This window comes from Delphinus delphis, chromosome 16 (genome assembly GCF_949987515.2).
Source record: "Delphinus delphis chromosome 16, mDelDel1.2, whole genome shotgun sequence".
Lineage (NCBI taxonomy): Eukaryota > Metazoa > Chordata > Mammalia > Artiodactyla > Delphinidae > Delphinus > Delphinus delphis.
Window position 1 is genome coordinate 78033487 of NC_082698.1, and position 21139 is coordinate 78054625.

Below are 21139 nucleotides of genomic sequence, written 5' to 3' on the forward strand. Positions count from 1 at the left end.
AGATGAAGAGATATACCATGTTCTTGGAATGGAAGAATCAACATTGTGAAAATGACTCTACTACCCAAAGCAATCTACAGATTCAATGCAATCCCTATCAAACTACCACTGGCATTTTTCACAGAATTAGAAAAAAAAATTTCACAATTTGTATGGAAACACAAAAGATCCCAAATAGCCAAAGCAATCTTGAGAACGAAAAATGGAGCTGGAGGAATCAGGCTCCCTGACTTCAGACTATACTACAAAGCTACAGTAATCAAGACAGTACGGTACTGGCACAAAAACAGAAAGATAGATCAATAGAACAGGATAGAAAGCCCAGAGATAAACCCACACACACATGGTCACACATGGTCACCTTATCTTTGATAAAGGAGGCAGGAATGTACAGTGGAGAAAGGACAGCCTCTTCAATAAGTAGTGCTGGGAAAACTGGACAGGTACATGTAAAAGTATGAGATTAGAACACTCCCTAACACCATACACAAAAATAAGCTCAAAATGGATTAAAGACCTAAATGTAAGGCCAGAAACTATCAAACTCTTAGAGGAAAACATAGGCAGAACATTCTATGACATAAATCACAGCAAGATCCTTTTTGACCCACCTCCTAGAGAAATGGAAATAAAAACAAAAATAAACAAATGGGACCTAATGAAACTTCAAAACTTTTGCACAGCAAAGGAAACCATAAACAAGACCAAAAGACAACCCTCAGAATGGGAGAAAATATTTGCAAATGAAGCAACTGACAAAGGATTAATCTCCAAAATTTACAAGCAGCTCATGCAGCTCAGTAACAAAAAAACAAACAACCTAATCCAAAAATGGGCAGAAGGTCTAAACAGACATTTCTCCATAGAAGATATACAGATTGCAAACAAACACATGAAAGAATGCTCAACATCATTAATCATTAGAGAAATGCAAATCAAAACTACAATGAGATATCATCTCACATCGGTCAGAATGGCCATCATTAAAAAATCTAGAAACAATAAATGCTGGAGAGAGTGTGGAGAAAAGGGAACTCTCTTGCACTGCTGGTGGGAATGTGAATTGGTACAGCCACTATGGAGAACAGTATGGAGGTTCCTTAAAAAACTACAAATAGAAGTACCATATGACCCAGCAATCCCACTACTGGGCATATACCCTGAGAAAACCATAATTCAAAAAGAGTCATGTACCAAAATGTTCATTGCAGCTCTATTTACAATAGCCAGGACATGGAAGCAACCTAAGTGCCCATGATCAGATGAACTGATAAAGAAGATGTGGCACATATATACAATGGAATATTACTCAGCCATAAAAAGAAACGAAACTGAGTTATTTGTAGTGAGGTGGATGGACCTAGACTCTGTCATACAGAGTGAAGTAAGTCAGAAAGAGAAAGACAAATACCGTATGCTAACATATATATATGGAATCTAAGAAAAAAAAAATGTCATGAAGAACCTAGGGGTAAGATGGGAATAAAGACACAGACCTACTAGAGAAGGGACTTGAGGATACGGGGAGGGGGAAGGGTAAGCTGGGACAAAGTGAGAGAGTGGCATGGACATATATACACTACCAAACGTAAAATAGCTAGTGGGAAGCAGCCGTGTAGCACAGGGAGATCAGCTCAGTGCTTGTTACCACCTAGAGGGGTGGAATAGGGAGGGTAGGAGGGAGGGAGATGCAAGAGGGAAGAGATATGGGAACATATGTATATGTATAACTGATTCACCTTGTTATAAAGCAGAAACTAACACCCATTGTAAAGCAATTATACTCCAATAAAGATGTAAGAAATAAATAAAAATTCAAATTTCATCAGGAAGTTATAAAAGGAAGGAGAAGAAACTATAGTATTTTTTAAACCATGTTTAAATTGAAGTATAGTTAATTTACAATGTTGTGTTAGTTTCAGGTGTACAGCAAAGTGATTAAGTTACACACACATACATGTGTATATATATATATATATGCATATATACATATTCTTTTTCAGATTCTTTTCCATTATAGGTTATTATAAGATGTGAATATAGTTCCCTGTGCTATACTGTATGTCCTTGTTGTTTATCTATTTTACATATAGTAGCTTGTATGTGTTAATTCCAAACTCCTAATTTAACCCCCCACTTTCCTCTTCAGTAACCATTTTTGTGTTCTGTCTGTGAGTGTATTTCTGTTTTGTAAATAAGTTAAATTGTCCCATTTTTTTAGATTCCACACATAAGTGATATCATATGATATTGAAACTACAGTATTTTTTAAAAAGTGTTTGAACTTGTCGACAAAATATACAAATATCGTTTTATTATTTCGCCACCCTTGGGGGGCTTACTCGGTGGCAGGTAACTCAGTTGACTCTCATACGCCAGGGCCATCGCTGGGCTCCCAGAAACCACCCACAGGTCGTACCGTCCTATGGACTCAGCTCGGTGCAAAGTGCTGTCACGGATGCAAGAAAAATTTGACCCGTTCTGCCTTCAACAGGGTTATGGTCCCTACTGGTGAGGGAAAACCTGGACTGGGCAAATGACAAGAGGAGATGCAACCCAGAAAGGCCATGGGCTCAGGTGGTCTGGGCACAGGGGGCTGATCTGCAGGTCGGGGGCTCGGCCGCGTGTTGGGCACATCAACTCTTCCTGTTCCTCGGCCACATCCTGCCTCGTATCACCCAGGCGGCTCCTGGTCCCACCAGGACGGCACGAGAGCACATGCATGGATCAGGGTCAACCCGTGGCCCATGGGGCACCCAGCTCACTGCTACCACTCGGCCAGCGCTGGGTTTTCAGGGCCCGGGACCTGCAGATCCACACCGCCAGCCAAGAGTTGCAAAAGCAGTGACCCCTCCCGAGTGGAAGCACAGCCCACCTGCGCACCATCCTCCTCCATAAATACAATAAGAGACGTTTCTTTACTCCCCATGGTCCCTGCAGCCCCGAATGTACATGCTGGATGGATGATGAACTGAAAGGAGTCAGGGATGGGAGGCCAGCCTGAACCCCAGAAGCCCCTTCCTGGAACACAGCGAAGGTCAGGGTTCCCAGCCATGACGATCAAATATCTGGTCCAGGACTCGAGCTTTATCAACGATCACATGCTTTGCCCCCATAATGCTCCTTGTAAGAACTGACCCTGAGGCCGACTTTCTCAAGGTGCGCCCACAGAACTGGGAATTCATAAAGGTGACTGGAAGTAGGCGTTAGGTCAGCGAACAAATTTAGGAACTGCTAGGCTACCTAGAGTTCCCCTGCACGAATTCCCAGAGCCTTTAAAAAGCTAATTACTCTATGGTGTAAATCTTCAAGGGAAACGCAAGGTATGCAGCAATTTTCCAAACTTATTTGGCCGCTGAAGGTGTACCTAATGAGTGTTCCAGGGAACAGAGTTTGGGAAACACTGCCCTTAAAGGTGCTAAGCACAGGTAGAATGTTCACTGCAGCCTTAAGAACAGCAATAATAATAATCACAACAACAAACAAGAGAAAATGACAACTTTAAAATCATACTCAGCCTTCACCCCCGTGAACACCAATCAAGGGGTCCCCCAGGTCAAAGCATTCTACCCCAAAAGGAACCCAAAGCCCCATCCTGTAAAAGATGGGGAAACCCCGCAAAACTTAGATCCTCATTAAGTCCACATCGCGGCCTGGAGGAGAAAAGTCATCACCAGGTAAGGGGACAGTCTGACACGAAATAAAACCATTTGATCCTCTCTAAGCTGAAAGCCACGGTGACAGATAACAACATCAAAATCAAAGCCTCAACCATGATTTGTAAACGCTCTGTCCACTCTTTATAATTTATGGCAATTACGGTTGACCCCTGAACGACGAGGGGGTCAGGGGCTCCCCGACCCTCCATGCAGGTGAAAATCCAAGTAGAATTTATAATGGGCCTACAGCATAAAGGCGGCTTCCTTGTAACCACAGATTCAACCAACCGCAGATCATGTAGTTCTGTAGTATCCACTGTGGAAAAAAAATCCACATCTAGGCGGACCCATGTTGTTCAAGGGTCAACTGTCTATGTCTTGAATTCACCTGGGCCTTTGCAAGTTGTGCTTAGAAACTCTGCCCTGTCCTCAAGTTAATCCTTAAACCTAAGTTGCTCAAAGTTGCATTTAAATTCCTGGCATTTTAAACTGACACAGTATACATTTAATTGCAGCGTCATTTTTGCCCTCATTAAGTACAGTACATAAATGTCTGGACCAAGTTTTCAAAAAAAAAAATTCTAAACTCTCCTACTCACCCCTCCCCCACTCCGGTCTGTGTTCCAGGGAAATTCACTGAAGATTGATTAGTGCCCAGAAGTGGAGCTAACCCTCCGGGGCTGACTCCTGCTCTCTTATCGGGCTGCCCATCTCCTAGAGTCTGCGTTGGCTCCCACTGACCTCAGCAGGAATCCGGCTGGGAGGAGGACAGGGCTCCTGAGGGGGAGGCAGACAAGGACGAATTACTCCTTCATATCTTACAGCCCCTGCTACGGACAGTGCGGGCTCCGCTGGCTCCCTGCAAAACCAGACCTGCCAGATGGGAGGGCAGGACGACAGGGACCTGTGAGTGGCTGGGGAACAAGTGAGGTCAGACAAAAATTCAAATTCTCCCCACATTCAGACTGATGGTATTGGTGACGGCTCAGCTGACACTGAGCGCCAGATCTGGAAACGAGAATTGTGAAGATAAGGAAACGTTGGTCCTGACCTCCAGAAACTACAACCAGATACAGACAGGGTGTGAGGGGGGTGTGAGTTATGAGGAAGTGAGACAGCCTGTGGGGAACCTGGACCCCCTGGGGTGGGCCAGGTGGACAGCAGGCTAGGCTAGGATACAAGTCCAGGCAGCAGCCTTTAGTCAGGTAAGGCATATGCACTTCCCTGTAAGAGAATCAGAAGGCTTTCAGTAGAAGCCACACAATCTGAAATCAGAGCTGTACTTTTAGAGGGGGGCAGGGGTGGGGGACCAGAGACAAAGGGCCTGGACTAGGGGTTCAGAGAGAAGGTGAAAACAGAGGTGTATGTTTACAGGGAAAACAAAGACAGAATGTAGCTTAGCGGTTGCCTGGGTCTGGGGGGTTGGGGAGAAGTGTGGGTGACTGCTAAGGGCTCCAGGGTTTCTTCTGGGGGTGACAGAAAAATGTTCTGAACTTTTATGAACCAGAAACAGACTCACAGACATAAAGAACAGACCTGTGGTTGCCAAGCGGGGGTGAGGGAGGGACGGATTGGGAGTCTGGGGTTAGCAGATGCAAACTATTATCTGTAGGATGGATAAACAACAGGTCCTACTGTAGAGCACAGGGAACTATATTCAATATCCTGTGATAAACCATAATGGAAAAGAATATGAAAAAGAATGTGTATATATGCATAACTGAATCACTGTGCTGTACAGCAGAAATGAACACAACCTTGTAAATCAATTATACTTGAATTAAAAAAATGTTCTGAAATTGAAGGTGGTGATGGTTGGGCAAGTCTGTGGATGTAGAGCTTTAAATGGAGAACAGTACAGAGTGTGAACTGGTCTCAGTCAACATAAAGGAGCAGAACAGCAGGCAAGGAGCTGGCCCGGGGGTGCCAGTGGCGCGTAGGCGGGCAAAGGGGGAGAGAGAGGCCTGGGTGAGGGACCATCAGGGTGCCAGCCGCTGCTCGGAAGTAGTACTGTATAACCGTGGGGGGCTGGGCAGATGGGGAGGGGCCTGGAGGGGAAGTGGGGGGAGGCAGGAGGAAGTGGCAGCGGGGAGGCTATTCTAGAGCATCAGCTACTCTTTAAAAATGTGTTTGTGAAACGCGAGAGAGATTATTCAAGGGCACTAGGACCTGGTTTAAGATCAGGAGCCTGGGCCCCGGGACCCCCGGGATGGCAGAGCAGAGGGAAGGAGAGGCAGGAGGCAGGGGTGCGGCCGAGAGAGAGGGGCAGAGCAGCAGTTTCCATGGAAACTCCCATCCTGTTGTGGGACTAAAGCATCTTCCCCGCACCCATTCCTGTCGGTCTCAGCATCATTTCCACGGCCTTGCGGAGTCCTACCTAGAACTGACGCCCAGGACGGGAAAGCCAGGTGACTTTCTGAAGGTTTAATTCCAGTTTGGGGAAGCGGGAGGACGTCCCCACCCCCAAGCTGGCCCCAGGGAGGGAGGCTGGGGTGGGGAGAGCCCGCCTCTGTTCCCAGCACCCCTCCCGCCCACCCGTGGGGCTCTGTGCCCTCTGGGCAACCCCAGGCCCTTCCCGCCACCTCCCGGATGACGCAGGAGGGCCCAGAGAGCCGCCTATGACGTACACGGGTAACAGAAGTACAAAGGTTCTAGAAGCAGCTGCTGCCCTCGGCCTCCCTCCCCTCATAAATTACAGCCCCTGAACGGCTCACCCCTTCTGTTCCCACCCTTTGAAGTCCTGCTTGCCTGTGTTTTCCTCCTACCAACCCCAGCTGGCCTTTGCTGCTTTACAATCATTTTTCCTAATGAAGCATGCTGGCTGCTTCTGGCAGAAACGTCCCAGGCTCCTCCTTGTGGGGATGACAGTGACCCGTGTGCATTCAGAGAAACTAAACAAAAGTAACCTCTTCTGTCCCCAGAGGCAGCGTCCGTGACAGCTCAATGAAGCGCTATGCCTCCAGACCTGCACTTTATTCACAATTTCTCTATGTGGCCATTTTGCTTTATAAATTCCACACCCACCCCCACCCCCCCAGAACACAACCCGTGTCACCAAGTCTCCGCTTCGGTGCCACCTCTTCCTGAAGCGCTGTCCCTTTAGAAGAAAACAGGCAGGTGGACACTTCACAACCCTCCCATCCTGAACAGGCTCCAGACCCCAGGCCCAGGCTGCACACCTGCTTCTGTGTCTGTGGTCCCGCCCGGGGGCTGAGGCCCCTGGAGACCCTCACAGTTAGACCCAAGAAGGTCTGTAACTCTGTGTGTACCAAGCACAGACGCATGTCTAAACCAATCTCTGCCTCCTCCTCCTCTCTCTCTCACATACTATTTTTAAATGTATGTATGCAAATTCGTTTGAAAATGTTACACATTTATAGTAGGTTTAAACTTTACTATAAACTATGTCACATATACACAAAGAAATAAAGTAACCAAAATTCACTACCCACCATGCAGATCAGTCACCTTTGACACTGCCTTGTTCGCTCCAGTTCATTTTATTTCTAATAAATAAAAAGACACCATTGAAGCCCCCAGCGTCTCTCTCCTTGGTTCTGATCCCTCCCTCCTCTGCAGAGGGAATGGCCACCTGACTTTGGTGTTCTGATAGCCAGCAGGCTTCTACTTTTACGAGGATAAACAATATATAGTCCCATCTTGCATGGTTTCTCACTTTGTTCGAATCAACGCCTTCCATACGCTTCTGCAACTTGTCTGTTCACCTGTCACAAGGTATTTGCAGTGTATCGATGCTGAGACACTTGGCTCTCATTCATGCGTTCTCACTAAGGCTGGGTATTCCACCGTCTGCAGGTCACAGCTGTGTGTCCATCTCCAGCAGAGAGACGCCTAAAGATGGTTAAGAGTGTGGACTCTGGGGAATTCCCTGGCGGTCCAGTGGTTAGGACTCAGTTCATGGAGGAGCTGCCATGGCCCTGGTTTGATCCCTGGTCAGGAAACTAAGATCCTGCAACCCATGCTGGGCGGGTTATGCATAAATAAATAAATAAATAGATGCATGTATGTATGTATATGTACATATTATAAAAACTCGGAAAAAAAAAAAGAGTGTGGACTCTGGAGCTGGCTCCCCTGGGCTTGAATCTTGGCTCCACCAATAATCAGCTGTGTGACTTTAGAAAAGTTACCTAACCTCTCTGTGCTTCAAGTACCTCATCTGTAAAATGAGACTAATAATAGTGCCCATCTCATAGGTTTTTGTGAAGATTGGGTGAATTACCACAGATAAGAGTACTCAGCCAAATGCCTGCCACCTACCAGACACTATCTCAGCATTTATGTGTTTGCTGCCCCTCCTGCTGCTATATTATTACTACCAGTCCCTGCAAACGCTCTCAAACCACGATTCTAAATGCACAGCTACTAAACTGTGATCATAAATGCTCTCTTGACCATAAAAGGAACTTTCGTACTCAAGAAGTTTAGGAACCACTGACACATTCACGATTTGCGCTTGTGATCCCTCTCTGTTGGCCACTTCCTGATATATTGGGGAAATTATGCAAACCCTGAGGCCCTGGTCGCCCTGGGTGACAGTCATTAGTCTGTGTTTCCACATGCTAAGCATCCTCATTCACCAGAGCAGGGTGACTCAACCTGCAGTTTTTAAATTTTTGGAGCCCGCTGAATTCAAATGCAGGACGTCTCCCTTTGCATAGCAATCCCCGCAAGGTCAACTCTCTAAGAGCGAGGGTGGCGATGTCTCTACGTCTGCAGACACTGGCCCTGTTTTTAAAGCCACAGAATACGTAAAATAGATAACCAACAAGGACCAACTGTACAGCTCAGGGAACTCTACTCCCCATAAGGGAAAGGAAGCTGAAAAAGAACAGATTTATGTATATGTATAACTGAATCACTTGGCTGGATACCTGACACTAACACAACACCGTGAATCAACTATGCTTGAATGAAAAATAAAATGTCCTCAAAAAAAGCCACGGAACCCCATGATAGAAAAAGGAGTATGCTGTCCATGCCAAGTCATTCTGGGTGCAGCAGCCTGGAGCCAAGACGTGCTCTGTGCCCCCACCTGGGCAGGTGTGACAGGCCCCCAGGGAGGTGACTGGCTCCCAAGGTCAGGTCTTCACCCTGTCATCTCCTGTCTTTGAACTTGGCAAGTGCGTGGTTCAGGGAGCCAGTCCTACTCACTGCCTGGCCTCACGCTGACCGTCGGGACAGAGGCCCCCCAGCACTTAGGCGAGCTGCTTTCATTTGTGATCTCGGGACCAACATTGATGCTCCCTCTCCTCTGAACTTCTGTAAAGCCCAGAACTCCCTGGAAGCATCCTCAGCCTTCTCCCGGTCTCCTGAGAGCTCTGCTGCCCTTCCTGCCCAGCTGAGCCAGCACCGGAGAGCCCTCCTCAGGCGCGCGCGCGCGCGCGCGCGTGTGTGTGTGTGTGTGTGTGTGTCCTATCCCCAGTCAGCACTGGAGAGCCCTCCTCAGGCTCGTGAGTGTGTGTGTGTGTGTGCGCGTGTGTGTGTGTGTGTGTGTGTGTGTGTAGCCTATCCCCAGTCAGCATTGGAGAGCCCTCCTCAGGCTCGTGAGTGTGTGTGTGTGTGTGTGTGTGTGTGTGTGTGTGTGTGTGTGTGTGTGTAGCCTATCCCCAGTCAGCCTGGGAGCCCCCCGAAGGCAGGAGCTCAGTCTCACACTTCTCTGCCCTGTAGTCTCAGGACCCCTTTGCAAATGATGAAGGGATGAGGTCTCGCGGGATACAGGCGTCTCCACCTGCCCCCTCCCTTCCTGAAGGCTCCTCTCCTGCTCCAGTTCCCAGGGGTCCAGCCAAGCTCCTCTCTCCTCCACCCGCCCCGGCGGCTCACCAGGGCCTCTCTGTCCCTATCAACTGAACTGCACCTCCATCCAACATCACCAGCACCCGCCAGGCCACCCCGCAGACTCTGGGCTCCACACTGGTCAAGTCAGGCCCACAGGTACCACCCACGACCGGCAGCAGCACCCTGGAGGGCACGCCTGTCCAAAGGCCCTCAAGGCCACCTGACGACACACTGAACGCTGGCCTTCAGGCGCCCTGATTTTTCCTGTGTCATCTCTTGTTACCCGAGCGTCTGGGTTCAGGGGTGCGCAGCTGGCCAGACTGCCATGAACCTGCCTTTTTTTTTTGGCCGCGCTCAGCTGGTGGGATCTTAGTTCCCGGACCAGGGATTGAATCCAGGCCCACGGCAGTGAAAGCACCAAGCCCTGACCACTGGACCACCAGGGAATTCCCTGAACCTGCTTCTTTGCTCACCCCTGATAAACTCTCTTTTACGCTCCTGGGCCTCAGGGTCCCCCTGTAAGATAAGAGGGTCAGTACGAATGTTCATCACGGTAACTTCTCCTTTGAAAACGATGACACGAAGTTCCCAGAGGGATCCCAGCCCCACAGGGATCGCTGCAGCCTTGCTTCTAAGTGGGGGTGGGCCTGACTTGTAGGGGAGGGACGCGGGCCCAGCCGCCCCCAGGGCAGCCCGGGTCACCTCACTGGCGCACGTGGAGGTGAACAACGCCCATCAGCCTCCCTGGCAGGCGTCTCCCTCTGCGGGAGGGAGGGCTGTGGCCACACAAGGTACCATGTTCGGTACGATGTTTCTGAACTGCTCCTGCCACGATGGCAGTTCACAGTTTACCTGCCAGGGCCCTGCCCATAATTGTTCTAAACGCTTAAATAAGGTAAAGGCTTAAATAAGGTTAACACACCATAGCACGGAAGATACACTTCTCCACCTGGGAAGCTCAGCTGAGTTACCAGCCAGCCGGGCCCCAAGGCTTCAGGCTTTCGTGTGGCTGCAGCAGCATCGGGCCACGGCTCGCCACTGGACCCCCATCCTCTCGGCAATCATGTACGAACTACAGAATAGGTAGTGAAGAGGCCTCAGGGGTTTTTTTTCCCTCCAGAAAATAACTTTCTGCCTCGGAAGGAAGGACAATTCTGAGGTTTCCTGGAACTCTTGCCCTTGCTGGGAGCAGTGTGGTATTTTTTATAAACTACATGTTTGTGTCCGCCCCAAATTCACAGGTTGAAATCCTAACCCCGACTGTGATGGTATTAGGAGGGGAGGCCTCTGAACACTTAGGTCAAGAGGGTGGAGTCCTCGTGGGTGGGATTGGTGCTCTTATCAAAGGGACCCCAAGGAGCCTCCCTCTGTTCCCTACCACGTGAGGACGCGACGGGAAGCCGGCTGTCTGCAAGCAGGAAGAGGCCCTTGCCAGAGCCCGACCCTACCGACACCCTGCCCTTAGGCGACCAGCCTCCTGAGAGAGCGAAGTGTCTAGTGTTAGTCAGAACAGCCATCATCAAAAAGCCTACAAACAATAAATGCTGGAGAGGGTGTGGAGAAAAGGGAACCCTCCTACACTGTTGGTAGGAATGTAAACTGGTGCAGCCACTATGGAGAACAGTATGGAGGTTCCTTAAAAAACTACAAATAGAGCTACCACACAATCCAGCAATCCCACTCCTGGGCATATATCCAGAGAAAACTATAATTCGAAAAGGTACACGCACCCCAATGTTCATAGCAGCACTATTTACAATAGCCAAGACATGGAAATAACCTAAATGTCCATCAACAGATGAATGGATAAAGAAGATGTAGTACATATATACAATGGAATAGTACTCAGCCATAAAAAAGAATGAAATAATGCCATTTGCAGCAACATGGATGGACCCAGAGATTATCATACTAAGGAAAGTAAGTCAGACAGAGAAAGACAAATATATCACTCATATGTGAAATCTAAAAAAAATGATACAGAAGAACTTATTTACAAAAGAGAAACAGACTCACAGGCATAGAAAACAAACTTATGGTTACCAAAGGGGAGAGGTGGAGCAGGGGGATAAATTAGGAGTTTGGGACTGACAAATACATACCACTATAGATAAAACAGACAACCAACAAGGACCTACTGTATAGCACAGGGGACTCAATATCTTGTAATAATCCTAAATGTGAAAAGAATTTGAAAAAGAACTGATATATGTATATGTATAACTGAATCACTCTGCTGCACACCTGAAACTAACAACACTGTAAATCAACTATACGCCAATATAAAATAAAAAATTTTTAAAGAAAGAAAAGAAAGCAATGGATTGTTAAAAAAAAAAAAAGAAAGAAAGAAGAGGAAAAAGAAATTCCTGGTGTTGAAGCTGCCCGGTCTGTCGTGTTTCATTGTAGCAGCCAAACAGACTCAGAGGAGGTCAGAGGATGCTCCTGTATCCTGCCCAAGAGGACTGCCGGCGGTACCTCCTCCAGGGGAAGGAACGTGGTGACAGAAACTGCTCTTGGGGAGCGAGACGCGGGTCTGCTGCTGCGCTACCCCAAACTCACTGAAGGACACTGGATGGAGACACCTGGGATAATGACCAGGACGGTGAGGGACAAACCCACATCCCATCAGAAGCAATGAAGGGAACTGAGAATGTCCCACCCCGAGCAGGGAGAACCCAAGAGGAAGCAACACATGCCACCAAGTCTGTCGTGGGAGGGGTGACACAGCTCCGCATGGCCCCAAGGGTCGGGGCCAGCCCTCCCCCAGCTTCACTCTTCCATCCTGGTGGTGGCCTGGACCCCAAGAGGCTGCCGTGAACAAAGCAGGGCGAAAGGATTTGACTTACACTTAAATAGTAGCAAAGCCATTGGTTCTGTTTAAAGCGTGTGTCCTAGAGGGAGAATTACAGAGATGACGGAGTGAATTAAGCCCCCAATCTTCTATCAGAAACATCTCGCACCTGGTGTCACCACTGTAAGGACTGTCACTAAGTCACATGGGCCACTGGCACCACGGAGACAGAATTTACGTGGTCTCTTCTTCTCCCTGTTCAACGCCAAGTTCCCTGAAAGCAGGAACTACGTGTGACCTTCACCCAATCTGCACAGCCTCCAGGGAATAACAGACACTCAGAAACACGTGCTGAAGCAACCTTAGTGTCCCTCTGCAGATGAGTGGGTAAGCGAACTGTGGAACACACTTGTGATGGAACGTCAGCCAGCCTTAAAAAGGAATGGGCTAGTGACACACCCTACGACACGGATGAACCTCGAAAACGTCGTGCTGAGTGAAAGAAGCCAGACACGAAAGGCCACTTAGTGTATGACTCTTTTGATGTGAAGTATCCAGGACAGGCCAGTCCACAGAAAGTAGATCGGTGTCCGCCAGGGACTGGGGTGAGCGGGGGAAAGGGAGTGACTGCTCAATGGGCGTGGAGGGTCTTTTTGGAGGGATGAAAATGTTCTGGAACTGAACAGAGGTGATCGTTGCATAATAACGTGAATGTACTAAATGCCACTTATGAAATGGTTAATTTTACGGGACGTGAATTTCACCCCAATTTTAAGAACACACTTGTCGAGTGAGTGAAATGTGTCTCCAAGGTCATGTCAGTAGACTGTGCGACTGAAAGCTGGGAGGACCAGGGCCTCTGTGCGGACAGTGATGCAGTCTCATCAGGACAGGGCTGTGGTCCCGCCGGGGCTGGGCCCACAGGAGCCAGCCAGGCTCACATTCGGCCCACGTCCCTCCCTGTCTGTCCCCGGTCACACACAACCAACAGACCGTCACATGGCCTGATGGGCAACGTGACCTCTGACGGCTCTTAGGTCTGGGGAGCGAGGAGAGCAGTGTGTGCAGACGTTTACCCTGTGCTTTACACACTATGTAGCCTGACCGGTGTGTCTGTCATTAAAGGTGACATCACAAGATGTCCAGCCCAAGGCCCCTCGTCTGTGTCTCCCCAGCTCCCCCACGCCTCCCAGGCCGGGACAGGTCCCCCCTCCCCCGGGTGCTGTGGGTGGCATGTGGCTCCCGGCACTGCCGCCTCAGTTTGTCTGTCTTTCCCTATAGTCTGTGGCCCCTCAGGGCACAAATTCCAGCTTACTGTCTCTGAGCCCAGATACCCGTGTGCAGGTGATTGATGAGATCTGTTCGCTGAGTGAACGACACTCTAACCACAAGCTGAGAAGCCACGGCCTGTTTCCAACGTGCCCGAGGACCTGTCACAGTAAAAATAACAGCAAGGTGGGATGGGAGCTTGGTGACACACGCCAGCTTTGTCCTAACCTTGTGCCGAGGACCAAGTTCAGCCTGCAGCCTGTTACCGTATGGCCTGTGAGCTAAGAATCGTTTTTATGTTTTTAAAGAGATGTCTAAAAAAGAAAGAACAACATGCAACAGAGACCATATGTGACACACAAGGTTTAAAATACTGACTCGGGCACTGTCTGGACTTCCTTTCCTGCGTCCTCCACGTCCAAGTTTGAGGAAATAACCCACTCAAGAGTAAAACCACTCGGACCTCCTCTGTCCTCAGAGGTTAACAGGCTCTAAACTTTAGCCACAGGATGAATCAAAAGTAAAATATTTACAAGCTCTGCGGACCTCTGGGGGTGCCTACGTGCCAGGTATGGTCACCTGTGTGCTGAGGCCATTTCCGTCCTGAGATAACAGACGTGCCAGACCTAGAACAGGGAAGAGGCTTCTCTCCTCTCCCTGGAACTGCAAGGCGATCAGGAATCAGTGGATGAAAACAGATCCTGGGATCACACACTATGATGCTTCCAAAAACCTGACACTCTTAGGAATGTCATTCGGATGAGTGGCATCAATTTCATCAATGCTCTTATCCAATCAGACCAGTCCTCACTGCTCCACCCGGAACCTCCGAGCTGACGTCTCTGGGGGCTGGAAGATGGGGGCGCATCACAGCCCTCTGGCGGGAAGGGCACTGCCGCACACCACCCACCTGAGCAATGAAAAGGGCCTTACGATGATGCTCTCTTTCTGCCTCCCTGCTAGTCCCTGCTCGTCTGACCCAGGGAAAGGCAGGGGAGCAAAAGGATGCAGCAAAAACCTACAGGCGTGAGGCTGTGTGGGACCAGACCCAGGCTCCAATGGGAATGGGAGCCACAGGTCTGGGCTCACAGCACAGGGACAACACTGACCATTCTCAGCTCAGCCTCTGCTGTTGAGAATTCACGGCTTCCTGGTCAATGGGCTGGAGCTCAGATACGCTGAGAAGAGGCTAACTGTTCCCACGAGTGCGGAGGCCGTGAAGGAAATTTGGTTGCCCTGACGTTGGCAGGCGAGCCCTTCGGCATTGAAGCCACAAGAGTGGGGGACAGAGAGAACAAAGAGCTAGTGCTTGGAGGACAGATCTTGCGAAATCGGGCTGTTAAAATTGGAAAGCTTCTTCTTGGGGGGCAGTTTTTAGAAGTAAAATCAGGAAGTGACTTCCTGGGGAGTGCTGGTGGTAGATGGTAGACTGAACGTTAATAAAGAAACTTCTCCTGGTCCTGCATGTGTGTGTGTGTGTGTGTGTACAGACAGACAGACAGACAGACACACACACACACACACACACACACACACACACACACACACACACACACACACACACACACACACAGCTCTGGCAGCTGTGAGTCCACTGAGTGACCACGAGGAGCCGCTGCCAGGGGCCGGGCAGCCACGGTTGGTGCAGAGGTGAGGATTCCCGGCCCCTGTGCAACTGTGTGCTCCTAGCTTTGAAATAAGGTACTTGGGGACCAGCAAAGGCTTCCTAAGTGTGTATTCCTAAGCTTCTTACTTCTTCATAATCACCAAGAGGCCTAGAAGCTTCCCTCTTCACAACTCCTAGATTAGGGCCTGGCACACAACAGATTCGGTAAACATTTCTTGATTAAATTGACTGCCAAGAGCCATAGCGAGATCCACTTATGCCTGAGGTCACCACCTCCCTTTTCCCAGTGGGGTGGAGAAAACAGGGTCCCTGGATTAGCCTTCCAGCTGCCTCCTCGTTCCCGGACCAGGATGCATTGAGTTGCAGGGTGTTGTGTGCAGCAAGCACTCTTCCTGGCTCTGTGTGCCTGGCTGGGGGACCCAGCACAAGTCACCAGAATCCCCGAGGCCTCGGCTGCCTCATCTGCAGAATGAAGGGCTGGACCCCCCAGTCCCTTTGACTCTCAGCGTTGCGAGCTACAGCTGTGAGGAACTGGTGACTTCCATCCTCCCCGCAATGGGAGGCCCAGGGCCACTGCCATCTGACAAACATCAAAGCTGCAGGTTGGTGGGAAAAATTATTTCAATGACACAGTGGGCTGATAAAGGGCCGAGCCAGTGCTGGGGCCTGACGTTCAGGACTGTGGTTTGGCCAGAGCCTGGGCTCCGGCTATTAGGAGATGCAGAAAGAGCACCTTAACTGAGGGAGAGGAGGGGCGGAAGGATGCAGCACAGAGGGCACCTCCTTTAACCCGCTCCAACCCTGGGGAGAGCGCTAGGGCTGCCCTTGTCCTGCAGCAGGTCGGTAACTGGCCCTGGGAGACACGCCAGGTGCTGCCCGGATTCACAGGCCTTTGCTGGCCCACCCTGAGCCCCAGGCGCCCACAGTAACCCCCCTGCAGCTTCCCCACCGCACTCTAAGGCGCAGTAGGTGCTGGCTCCTGCCTCAGTGTCCAGTAATCACACCACCTCTTCCCCACCGAGAGGCCTCACTTCTCCTTTTCCTTCCTCAAACCAGCCTGTAATGGCAGGAATCTGCCCCAGGGCTCAAGACAAGGCTGAACCAGGGGGCAGCTGAGCCCGCCGCATTCAGTCACACCCAGGAACCCCAGGAGTCTGAGGGCCAGACCCCAAATTAGGAGAGAGAACAGCTGGGGGAGACGGCTGCCCAGACGCCGCTGAACTCACCCCCCAACCCGGCCCTTCCCGCGCCCCCCCCCCCCCCCCCGCCCCAGACCCTCCACCCCAGCTCTGCAGACAGACCTGCCTCGTGCAGGGCTGCCCTGGCCCAGAAGCTGGCAGCCTTGGCCTCGGAGCCTCTGCTGTACAGCCTGGTCTGGAGGCGGGGTGGGGAGGTGGGGGAGGAGGGACGACTCCTGGCTCCAGGGCTCACTGGTCGTGTGACCTTGAGTGAGTCATACAACCTCCCTGACCCACCTCTGAAAAATGGGGACACCATCCGTACTTCCCTCAGAGGGTTGTTGGGAAGAATAAATAAGACAAACCGCTTAGAACCAAGCCTAGCACACAGCACAGGCTTCTTCATTGTTAGCCACTACCCGCCACCCTCCGAAATCGGATTTATGTGCTCTAAGAAGGGCCCCAGGCCGCAGTAATCCTTAAACGTCCCCCAGCCATTCCAGTGGTTGAGAACCCTGCCTAAGAGAAGGCATGTGGGAGGGGAGGGGGGAGAGGGGCGTCTGAGCAGGGAGTCAAAGGGCGACCCCTTTATAACACCCCAGAAGTATCAGAGTATCTGCCAGGAAGCCAGAGAATGGCTTCTCTGCCAGGGTCTGAGATGCCACCAGTTAGTACCACTTGCCCCTGCCAGCCACCCTGGAGATATAAAGAAAACAAGTCCTGACAGTTACAAAGAAGCTAGAGTGGTGGCTTGCAGCCTCTTGGCTTGCAAGGCTGTGGGCCTGGTCACTCTTTCCCTCGCTCAGCATTTACTCACCAGCCAGCAGATGGTGCAGAAAATGTGAAGCCCTGCCCCTAATCCAGCTCTGAGTGCAGAATTTGCATGTGAGTGCCAGAGAGCCATGGCAGTGCTTTACGCTGTCCTTTTCTTCTCAGAAAGGGACCAGAATAAAGATCTCAATATGCAATCAGATCATCGTCACAGTTCTTGAAGGAACATCAACCTTCCTGACTTATGTATCTTGCTGGAATCAGCCCTTTCCATCCAATGAACAAGCCAGAGTGTCTGCAACGTAGCTGACTGCCTGAACTGGTTTTCGGGTTTAAAAGTTGTATTTGGACAGATGATACACATTACTTGTGGACTGGAAAATATGCTGATACACTGGACCGAGGAGAAGGCTTTGAGTATAGATCCCTTTTGATAAGATTATAATAGCTACTAAAGGGTACATATGTTAATTTTTAGCCAAAAGTATTTCCTCCAAATTTTCAGTCAGGGGCTCCCACTACACCAGGGCAATCCGTTTTCTAACTTTTCTTTTTTTCCTTTTTTTTTTTTTTTGAAGCAACAGCATTTTCTTTTAATAAATAAGGACACTATTAAAAGGAATGGAATGCTTGCTGGTACAAATTCCCCTTACCAGGTGATGTAGTTGGTGCCTTACCCCTGGGCAGGGTCCTAGTGAAAATGGACATTCTAGTGCTTGGAAAGTTAATGAGAAGCAGAGATGACAATGATGATGACGACGGTATTGTGCTATTACACCTTTATGCAATGCTTTTACACAGTATTTGCAAAGTACTTTCCAATTACTGTACTTCATTAAGTCAACCGTCACAGCAGCCAAGTCAATTCGCACGTTCTCCCGTTAGCTTATTAACAATCTGCCTCCTAAAACGACTCCCGTGTGCCTGTAAAAGGGCCCCAGCAAACTTTTACGGCTTTTTCTCGGGGCCTCTCAGATGAGCTCAGACAGCAACCCTGACTTCCCGCCGCATCAGCTCAGGAGCTGGGTGTTGCCCCGACTGCTGTTTAGCAATCCTGTGGAATGAGTTAGCAAGCTGCACTTCAGCAGGGCTCCCACTCTGGAGGCTCAAAACATCCCATCCAAAACAGGGCAGTCCCACCCTGCCTCACAAAGCCAGTGTCTGGCCCCAACCTGGAGGCCAACGTGCAGGTGATCTTTCCGGGCTGGGGGGTTAGATCCTTTGGGATGAGGGGATAGAGGGAAAACTCTAGGGTTCGAGTGTCCCTGGGGGGCACACCTCCCATCAATACCGATTCTCCTGTGTGCACGGAGATGCTGCTCCCCGCGCACGGAGGACCATACCCACTGGGTGATGCTGAGCTGAGGGCAGAGGCTGCGGTGGCCTCCAGCCTTCACTTTCCTGTCCCTTCTCCCTCGCCTCCCTTGGGAATGGGAGGGCGTTACCTGGGACAACGGCCTGCAGGTAGGACAGGGCTCGGACCACCCCAGAACCAATGCTTCTTCCCCGGACCCTCTCAGGCCGGTGGCTCTGTGACCCGCCCCGGCGGCTGCCATCGCCCCCTCCAGGTGAGCGCCCTCCAGGTGAGCGCCCTCCAGGTGCCTCCCGCCCGCGGGGGCGGCCTCCCGAGACTCACCTGCGTGAAATACAAGTTCATCAGCGTGAGGGTGAAGAACTGGAGGCACACGGGGAAGCAGTAGAGCAGCCAGAAGACGAAGGGGCTGAGCGCATTGGCCGCCACGAAGTCTTTGAAGTAGAAGGAGAAGAGAACCGTCCGCAGGGAGGCCCAGAAGAGGCAGAGGAAGAGGAAGACGCTCTGGTAGCTGAGCCGCTTGTGGCGGTAGCGCAGCACCAGCCAGAGCTGCACGTAGATGAACAAGAAGAGCAGCGAATAGAACACGGTGTAGACGATAGTGAGGCCGAGCTTCACGTAGGGGGGTACGGCCGGGGTCAGCGTAGGCGGCAGCGAGTCGTTGCGTAGGGGGTCCCACGGCTGGGCCTCCATCGGGCCGGGGGCGCTACGGCACGGCCGGGTCGCTCGGGCTTCATCTGGGCTCGCGGCCGCCGCCGCCCCCGCGGGGGTCTCCGAGCATCGCGCTCCACCCAGAGCCCGGCGACTGGAGGAAAGAAAATAAGCCGCACTTCCTCCCCCGGCACCACATGATTCACTGGGGCGGCCTTTGTCTGCGATTGGCAGCGCCGCGCCCGCCAGCCCCGCGCGCCCGGGCTGTGCACCGCGCGCCCCTAGGAGTCCCGCCCCCCGCGCCGCGCCGCGCGCCCCCACGTCGCCCGCTGCCCCGCGCCGCGCGCCCCCGGAGCCCCGCCCCCTGCCGCGCGCCCCCGCCCACCCCGCCCGCCCCGCCCCCTGCACTGCGCGGCCTCCGCGCCGCAAGCCCCCACCCCGACCCCTGCCCCGCGCCACAAGCCCCCCAGAGCCCCGCCCCGTGCCGCGCGCCTCCGCCCCGCCCCCTGCACTGCGCGGCCCCCGCGCCGCAAGCCCCCACCCCGACCCCTGCCCCGCGCCGCAAGCCCCCCGGAGCCCCGACCCCTGCCGCGCGCCCCCGCGCCGCTCGGCCCCCCCGACGCCCCCCGAGCCGCCTGACGGGTTCCGCGTCGCCCCCTTCTCCTGGGACGCAGCCCCACACCTCTCGCTCTCTGCTGATGATTACTTGTTGCTTTGCAGAAGTTAGTTATTTTATTTCAACAGCGACAAACGTTGCAATCTTTTTAAACATTAAAAATAAGCTTTACGACTCTGGGGCTATGAACTAATTGGCGTTTTTCCTTGAAAATGTCATGCTGGAGTGATGCTTATTTCTAAATCCAGAAATGCCAAAGACAGGGTTTGTGTTTTTGAGGTTAAGTTTGCGTACGCAGAGTGAGGAAAAGAATGGTCCCTATGGCTGCCGCCTGGTCTCGGTGGTAAGCGGGGCTGTTTTCTCCCGGAAATCCTCATAGTGCGCCCCACACGGTGCTCCCTCGGTGGGCTGGGGGATGCTCGCCCCTCACCTCCCAGGCAAGCAGCTGGTGCGGCGGGCAGCGCGGGGGCGGGGCAGCGGAGGGAGCCCGCGGGACCTCAGAGAGCTGGTGGCCGCTCTCGGCGTGCTGCCTCCCATTCCAATCCGGCCCATCCAGCAGGACTGCCTGCCCATCAGACAGACAAGCTCTCTCGTTTGCTGTGGCTGAGGGGTCGCTCTTCAGAGGCTTTGACTGAGTTTACGCCCCAGGGAGCCTCTCTATCATCACCTTGGCGGGCGGGGGGTGTGGGGGGGAATTGTAGAGTGCTGTGGGCAGAGAGGGCTGGCCAAGCTGCCGTCTGGGAGCACTTCTAGACAAGCAGTTCGGGTAAACAAAAGAAAGGGACCCGAAATCTCCAAGACTCCAGTAGTATCTTGTCATTTATTTTTTCATCAACTTCGTGCCTAATTGTGTGTTCTCTTTCCTTAAACGAAACCCGTCCTCCCCCACGGTGGAGCCTGGACCAGCGCTGCTTTTCCAACAAATTATTTAGTGCTTACACCCTCCTAATACATTTCAGGTGCTTCATCAGGGCCAGGTGTGCCTTTGGTGTCACGCTCCTTTCTAGTTCCTCTATCCTTTCCCTCTCTCACTTGCCCCTCATTGTTCTGAGGATAAAGTTCAAACTCCTACCCTAGCTGACCTCCCAGACTTGTCTCTTGAGGTGTTAATGACTGTTAACACCCCTTAACTCCTGTTGCCAAGGAAGCTCTTTCAACCCCTTCTTCCAACAATTGGCCAAATCCCATTCATTTGTAAGGGGGTTACTTCCTCCAGAAAGACTTCCCAGACCACACCATCATCCACTCAGTATTAGTTTAGGTGCACCACCTGTGTGCTTACAGAGCATCCTTGCATAATTGTCATTCACCCCACTTGTTTATAAGTTTCCTTAGTATAGAAACATGCCTTGCTTATATTGGTCTTCCCTGTGCTTGCCTGGACAATCAAAAAAAATCTGTTTATATTTTATTTTACTGAAAGAATACAATGTCATCAAAGGCCCATGCTCTGATATTTCTCC

General features: G+C 51.4%; 1 protein-coding gene across 1 annotated transcript in view; it reads right to left on the reverse strand.

Moving 5' to 3' along the window:
* The window catches only part of GPR137B (G protein-coupled receptor 137B), a 57392-nt gene extending 38149 nt beyond the window's left edge, over positions 1-19243 (reverse strand). Inside the window, 2 exon segments of the mRNA XM_060035023.1 lie at positions 18734-19119; positions 19122-19243. Coding sequence (XP_059891006.1) covers positions 18734-19119; positions 19122-19146 — 411 coding nt within the window. The 5' untranslated portion in view covers positions 19147-19243.
* Positions 19244-21139: the final 1896 nt, after the last annotated feature.